This window comes from Vipera berus (genome assembly GCF_964194415.1).
Source record: "Vipera berus genome assembly, chromosome: 2".
NCBI classification, from domain to species: domain Eukaryota; kingdom Metazoa; phylum Chordata; class Lepidosauria; order Squamata; family Viperidae; genus Vipera; species Vipera berus.
The window spans coordinates 168924672-168932767 of NC_138203.1; the positions used below are offsets into that span (position 1 = coordinate 168924672).

Below are 8096 nucleotides of genomic sequence, written 5' to 3' on the forward strand. Positions count from 1 at the left end.
GTTCAGTCTTATGATACTGACTTCAAAGAATTCTTTCATTAATACATTGGAATAGATTTCCTTTTACTGAAAATCACTGGTATAACATTATGTCAAGAGTGGGCAAAATAGTAAGTTTAGTATCAGTGCCTAATTATTTTCTTTGATGTCCTACAGAATCCCTTCTCACCTCATTTCTTTTAAAGATTCTTTTAGCAAAAAAGAAAAAAGGGGGGGACCCTGATAACCTGTATACCAAAGCATAGCCTCTAGCACTACATTTATTTATTTGCCTTTAAATCCCACAAAGATGCCACTGAGGTGATAAGAGCATTCTGGGTGTCCACTTTCAGAGAAATGGGTGTTATATGACCAACCAAACTCATTATAGCAATGTTTTTAATTAATAGGCAAGTCTTGTAAGCTTGTAAGCCGCCCTGAGTCTTCGGAGAAGGGCAGGATATAAATGGAATTAAAATTAAAAAAAGTCTCCAGTGTCTGCCTTCTTGTCAACGCTTCACCATATGCTCCCAAACTTCCAGAGTTTCTAACGCTCCAAAATTACTGGATACATGAAAATGTAATTTAACAGCAACAAAAATCATTTATATAACAGCTACATTACTTCAAAAGTATTTTAATTGATTTATGGATCAATACATTTTATATGGCCATACAGCTTATAACAATGACTTTTGGTAGCATGCAAAGGTAAAACCAACAATTTAAACAATCCAAACTATAATATTGAATGCCACAAAAATGCCAGCTTATAAGAAAAAAAAAAGCTCTCCTAAACTTCCAGGCCCAGGTCTTTAATGACTTACAAAATACTAACTGAATCTGGTCTATCTGTATCTTCAGGTGATACTGTCCACAAGGCAGGTACTGCCACAGAGAAGGCATGATTCCTGACTCCAAATAGATTAGATTGCTTGATGGAAGGGACCCAGAGCATATCCTCCCTCCTAGATCTGGTGGGGCAAGCAGAGATGATGGGAAACAAGAAGTCCTGTAAAGAACCTTGTGCTATGCCACATAGGACTTTATACAGGTGATAATCAGCACCTTGGATTGCGCCTAGAAAATCACTGGAAGCCAGTGTAGCTTGCAGAGCAGTGATATTATATGCATGTAATGAAAAATGTCCAAAACTGCTCGCATCACTTCATTCTGAGTTTCCAAGTTCTCTTCAAGTGCAGTCCCATATAGAGGGCATAGCAATAATCTTGAACAGGAGGTCACCAGGGCATGGGTCTTATGTAATTCTACTTTAGGCACACCTTATCTTGATAAAATATCAATGAAGAGCTACAGAAAACTCTTAGCTCTTTTGCTGTCATACAATAGTTCCCAGGATTTTTGCAGCCAGCATATGTATGCTTATGCTTGCTTGTCATGAGGTGTAAAAGACATAAGTGACTGCTGAAGCCTTTTTTCCAAACTGCTACAGGCATACATACTATTCTATCTTAATTAGTTTAGCAGGGTTCTATGAATAACATAGGGGCTTGCAAAAAGCCAATCTTATAGTATATATCAAAGGTCTGACTTAAATTTTAAAAGTTTGATTTTTGTTTTGTTACTGAATACCTAAAAATCAAAATAATATTTTCGTATGTACAAGTATGTATTCATGTTCTGATTTTACAACTAAGTATCAATAAGAAATTTCATGCACAAAAGAAAATTATTTTTAAAGGAAATTTAAAATAATTCTTTAAAGAATTAAGATAAATTTTCTTTTAAAAATATTTTCCATTTTTGCATAATAGAAATATTTGATATTAAAGTTCGTTCAAACAGACGCTATGGCTTTTCAGCCAACTGTGAAACACATATATAATAAATTAAAGCTCTACCCTGGCTCGTTAATTAATGTATTTTTTTTATTTTTGTGTTCAGTGTGACTTACTCCCTTGTAAATCTTTTTGTAACCTTAATCCCGTGGCATCTGAAATCCGATCTATATTCAGCCTCTTATGTTAATGTAATTTGCAGCTCAGTCTTCTGCTATTTTACTAGGAATTATGTATGCTTACGCGTAAACATTATTAGGAACTTAAAGCACAAACATGCAGTTCCCCTCGTAAGCATTTCTACTGAGCCAAGCATCTTATAGTACTGAGCGAAAACAGTGTGATATTTAAATATATATACGCAAATAAGTAATACTGAAATATAAAAGTATAACTCGTCGTATTTTCCTTGATCCCCATAACCTCCCCACCCCGGAACAATATTTTCACGGAACGCCAGTGACAGGAAGCCAACTTCAGCCGGAGTCGTTACAGAAAGTGATCGCCACATCTCAAGATGGCGGCAGGCGCGTTGTGCTGCTTGCGACGAATGCCGGTTCAGTGGCTACTCTTCTGGGAGACATCTAGGAAAATTCCGCTTCGAGGTTTAGCTTCTGGTCGCCCGGCCTTCGGTTCTCAATTCCGAAGTGCATACAGTTTGGACCAACTGTATCAGCTGCAGGAAAAGGAAGCGGACACTGCAAAGGTTGGGATTCGGAGCTCCGAAGGGAGATGTTTGTTGGGGCACAGATTATAGAGACAAGATGACCATAGAGACAGAAGGATAGGAACCATGAAGTCTCGGGTCTAATATGTGTAGTCAGCTCACTTTTTAATGTCGGGAGGAAAAAGTTAATTAAAACAAGATTCCCTAAGATTCCATCAGCTTTCATAAACCAATCATTACTTTTGCTGACCAGTTATTGCATCTTGTGCCCAAAAGGGTGATTGGAAATCTTAGGGCTGGACTGTGGAGTCAAAAGAGAATGATGGCAAAGCATTTCATATTATTGCCGGAAAAAAATGCAGGTGTCCAACAGCATTTGCTGCAAACCACAATGATGCTCAATTAATACACGTGCAATGTTGTTGTCATGCATATGCTGTAGTGACATATCTACCTCCTAGCATCTCATCCAAGTTACCTCACTTCTATAGTGGTGTTCACTCATGTTACTCTAACCTACTTTACACCCCTTCACTATATACAGCAAGGCTGATAAAGTCATCAGGAATTAAACTTGACTTAAAGAGTACTTTATTTTTACATTTTACCCTCTTCCAAAATTAGCAGTAAAATTATTTCAAACCTAGTTCACCCTGTTGAAACTTTGCAAAGCATATTATATTTACATTTGTTTCAATATTTTTCTATTAAGGCAATGCGCAACAAAAACAATAAGATAACATACAAAAATTAAACAGTGAAAGTAATTTAACTTAAAAAGTTATACCTCAGTTTTAACTTAAATGTAGATCCAAGAACTGAGTAAATCTGAAGGGACTGTACCACACAGTTTAGAAGTAATGTAATAAATAGCCCTTTCTTTTAGTTCTTGGCAGTGAGTTTCTGCAAATGTAGTATGCCCTCATGCACTTTTAAAATAAATGAATACAAATGCTTTTGCAACTGGTAATGGTAATGGATTTGTGCTGGAAAGAGTTTGAGGGAGTACCTCAAATAGACTGATCTTTGCTAGAGATAAAAAAAAGTATTTATATTGCTGTTTATTTGCTAAAAAGCCATAACTTCTTCTTCTGTACAACTGTTGTACAATATTAACCATGGGCTATGCAGATAGCATAAGATAGCAATATTAACTTCTTCCAGTTTTATTTTTACAACAATATCTTTGTAAAGTAGATTGAGCGTAAGTGGCTCATAGTACAACTGAATTTGGGTCTTCATGATCCTGATCTAATACCTTTAAAAGTCTACTCCATTGGCTCTTACGTTATTTACAGTCCAACGTATTTGAAAGTACCGGATTGGTAGCAGTTAACATAGAATATAATCTGATCATGAATACATTACTCTGAAATTTAGTGAAAGGGAGAAATAAATAAAGTAAATAAAAAATAGGAAAAAAGAAATAATACAGGTGGCTTAGAACTCTGGTGCTTGTTTGTAGTGAAAACAGACTTTGCATAAGGTCTTATTTAAAAATTGATTATTTTTATTACTTCCCTTTTAATAGGATAAATTTATTACAAAGTGTTTGCAAGAGGAATAATTTGTAGTATTCAACTGTATTGCATCTCTGTGTTACAGGATTCAGCAAGCCAGACAATTCCAGAGATTCCTATGGGTGAGTCCAGAACATAAACAAAATGCTTTGATTTTTCCAAAGAGATTTCCTTATGCATTTTATCTATTTTATCTGCTTTATAGATAAAATTTGGTCCCAAATAAATGCCATTGAAAGTAATGGATTTGTGTTTTATTAAATGCATATTAGCATATACTGAAGGGATGGAACATTGTACAGAAGTGTCAATCTTATATGCATAAAGATGTGAAAATGTGACTGTACCCACAATAGAGGAATGGATGCTGCTGCTGATAATGATGATGGTGTTGATGGTGATGATGATGGAATTTGCTGAAATGGCTAAATTGACTTCTTTGATTATTGCTGACTGGAAACCCCTTATGGATTTTCTTACTTTGGACTTTCTTACACTTGGATTCTTCCTTCCTTTCCCCCCCCTATTTCTATTATTTAATCTATATTAGTTTCCGTTAGTTTTTAATCTTTCTTTTAAAAATTCTTAATAAAATTACTTGGGGAAAAACAGTAACAATAATAACTTCAGCAAGAGAATTATTTCTAATCACCAAAATGTTCCTAAAAATGGGCAATATTATACTTTAAGAGACCATTTATTCTTAATAAAGTTCTCCAGATGTCAATATAGGTTAACTTGTTGTCTTTTAAATATATTGAGAGCATAAATGGATATCTTTTTAATCCTTCTTTTTCATGCTTTCATTTTTTTTGGATTTCCAGGTCGTTTGTCTGTATCCTATTCACGGAGCAGTGGCCCAGGAGGCCAGAATGTTAATAAAGGTAAAAACAAGACAAAGCAGAGACAAGTCTGACTACGTATACATATATTGCTTGGGAACAAATCCCATTGACATTAATGAGACTTCCTACAATAAAATTAAGGTATGTGTTTTGGAGTTGGGCAGCCTTGACATTTGACAAATAAATAAGATCAGGTATTCATGAGCAGCACACATCAATAAATTGGAAGGGAAAGGTAGGCCTTTCCAAGTTGCATAACTCTTTATCCTGCAGAGTGGTTATTTATTTCTTCTTATGACACCCAGTGAATTCGAAAGCGGAAGTCAGATTCCATTTGGCATCAGCAGACTGGATCACGGAAGAAGTGCGACAAAAAATGGCAGTGCTGGTAATTCTCAAAAATTATTTTCCCTTTTTGAGATAGCTTATTAAGTAGCATACACTATGTTTACCAATTTCCTACACACAAAAAAAGGACCATCCAGAGGAATCCATTTAGGTTGTGTAGTGAAATATAAATCCATAAACATATAACACCGGAAGATGGATCTTTAAAATTTCTTTATCCCATTATGACATTTAAATTCTTTTTTTTTTACAAGCACTGTGACAGATAACACAGTAAATGCCTGGTAAAAGACATGATATTAGGGACCACTGAAAAAAGGAGGCATTTACTAGGTCAGTGGCTGAGAGTTCTGTTAATTATATTCTTTGTATGATTGTTTAGTAGAAACATTTTACTTCTCTCTTTAGTTCAAAAACTCAGGATTATGTAAGAATATGAGGTTGTGTGCAAAAATGTATTACTTTATTTCCTTTATTTCAAAGAATAAGTGGCCTCCTATAATTTAGCAGACAGGTCCCAGTGTCAAAGAACTGCTTTGAATGGTTTCAAATAAAAATTGGGGCCAAAATATTTCTAAATAAGGTCTAATCCCAAGTTTTCAAACAAGATGAATTATTTGTTGCTAAGACAAAAACATAATTTGTTCACAAATATAGGGAGTGGCAGGTTTCACATTTTACCTTAACTTTTAATATGACTCATTTGATTTTGGCTTAATGGAAACATAAAAGTTTTATTATTGTGTAACATTATGTAATTTAAACCACTACAGTTTATGTGGTGCTTTTAAAAATTGTATTTTGATAATAGAAACCTGTTTTATTTTCCAGAGGATAGGAAATTATATAAATAAATTTTATTTTTGAGAAAGTTGGGTGGTTTAGAAACATGAAAAATAAAATAATAAAATGTTTTATTTCTCAGCAAAAACATAAGATCAATAAATTGGGAGAGCTAATAATCACCTCTGAAGTGAGTCGCTATCAGATGAGGAATTTGGCAGACTGCTTACAAAAGATCAGGACCATGATTGCAGAATCCACTGTGAAACCTCATGTTGTATCTGAAGAAACTGCTGAGATGATCAGAAAAAGGTAAATCTGAGACAAAAGTAACAGAGCACTGAATTAGAATTCATTTGAAACGTAAGAAGATGGTACACCAGAATTCTCAGTTGATGCTCTCTTAGGTTGAGATGGAGCCATTTGCAATTAAAACAAGAGCTTCTTCTCTCCCATTATTCAGCATAATTATCACATTTGGCAGTTTAAGGAAAGACCTGTGGTGTTACAGAGTACCTACAGTTTAATACAGGGGTGTCAAACTGCTGGCCCATGGGCCGGATGCACCATGCCGAAACCACGCCCACCCTATTGCCGACAATGGGGGGAAAAAGTTGCTATACGTCGCGACACATCACGTCGCGAGTTTGACACCCCTGGTTTAATACATCATAATAAGATATTCTAGTTCTTCACTGTCTTAATTTCAATTAGAGAAGCACAGGTAGCATTTGTTTGTTAATTTTGAATGGCACATCATGGATCAACACAAAAAACACTAGAATCAAGATCACGTGAAGTATTAATACCACTTTACAATGCCTTGGTAAGGCCACACTTGGAATACTGCATCCAGTTTTGGTCACCACGATGTAAAAAAGATGTTGAGACTCTGGAAAGAGTACAGAGAAGAGTACAGAGATGATTAGCGGTCTGGAGGCTAAAACATATAAGGAACGGCTGCTGGAATTGGGTATGTGTAGTTTAACGAAGAGAAGGACGAGGGGTGACGTGAGAGCATTGTTCCAATATCTCAGGGGCTGCCACAAAGAAGAGGGAGTCAAGCTATTCTTCAAAGCGCCTGAAGGCAGGACAAGAAGCAATGGATGGAAGCTAATCAAGGAGAGAAGCAATCTAGAATTTGTGTTATATTTGTAACTTGCAAGGGAGAGGTAAATTTTCCCTTATCATATGCCTCTAAAGTTCCTGCTTCTTGAAGGAATGTAGACATATAGATTTTAGTTCTCTTTTACCACCCTTGTATGTTTCTGTGATTGGCCAGTACAGGCTGTGGGATTTCTATACCTTATTCCCTTATTTCTATAGCTTATTTCTATACCTTATTCCCTTATTAACAAACAGGGCATCCCCTACCCAGGCAGACAGTTGCAGCAAAAGGACTATAAAGTACTCTGCTAAATGTTTCTGGGAAAAGAAGGGTAAGAATCCAGATCTAATTTGCAACCACTTAAATGTCATATTCTACATCTGTTTGGGTTTAGGGTGGAGAAGATGAACAGAGAACGCCTCCAACAAAAAAAAGCACGATCTTCTTTGAAGCAAAGCAGACAAGTGGACTTTGACTGAACATCTTGGAGACATAAATAATGCCGGGACATATTCCTTGGACTCTTCTATTTCCTAGATGGAAAAGAGAAATTTCTTATGTTCTTAATATTAAAATAAAAACTATACCATCAAAATTTGTCCTTCAAATAGGAATGGATGTTTTATTAAATCTATAATATTAATAATGGAAGCCAAAGACACAGGTAGTCCTCGACATACGGCCACAATTGAGCCCAAAATTTCTGTTGCTAAGTGAGATAGTTGTTAAATGAGTTTTGCCCCATTTTATGACCGTTTTTGCCACAGTTGTTAAGTGAATCATGGCAGTTGTTAAATTAGTGACACATTTGTTAAGTGAATCTGGCTTCCCCCTTGACCTTGCTTAACGGAAGGTCGCAAAAGGTGACCACTTGAACCTGGAACACTGCAACCATCATAAATATATGCCAGTTGCCAAGCATCCAAATTTTGATCACGTGACCACGGGGATGCTGCAATGATCCTAAGTGTGAAAAATGGTCATAGTCACTTTTTTTCAGTGCCATTGTAACTTCAAACGGTCGGTAAAACTGTTCTAGGTCTATAA

General features: G+C 35.7%; 1 protein-coding gene across 1 annotated transcript; it reads left to right on the top strand.

The window, feature by feature from the left end:
- The first annotated feature begins 2287 nt into the window (after positions 1 to 2287).
- On the top strand, positions 2288 to 7650 carry MRPL58 (mitochondrial ribosomal protein L58). Its single transcript, XM_081316359.1, has 6 exons — positions 2288 to 2484; positions 4051 to 4087; positions 4790 to 4849; positions 5116 to 5198; positions 6084 to 6253; positions 7444 to 7650. The coding sequence occupies exons 1-6, from the start codon at positions 2296 to 2298 to the stop codon at positions 7526 to 7528; spliced, it is 624 nt and encodes a 207-aa protein (XP_081172485.1). The 5' UTR covers positions 2288 to 2295; the 3' UTR covers positions 7529 to 7650.
- The last annotated feature ends 446 nt before the right edge of the window (positions 7651 to 8096 follow it).

Excerpts from the sequence above, each read along its gene's own strand:
- MRPL58 (XM_081316359.1), top strand. The coding sequence starts at position 2,296 with ATGGCGGCAGGCGCGTTGTGCTGCTTGCGACGAATGCCGGTTCAGTGG. Across the intron at positions 4,088-4,789 it reads AATTCCAGAGATTCCTATGG|GTCGTTTGTCTGTATCCTAT; the intron begins GTGAGTCCAGAA and ends TTGGATTTCCAG. Across the intron at positions 6,254-7,443 it reads GCTGAGATGATCAGAAAAAG|GGTGGAGAAGATGAACAGAG; the intron begins GTAAATCTGAGA and ends GTTTGGGTTTAG.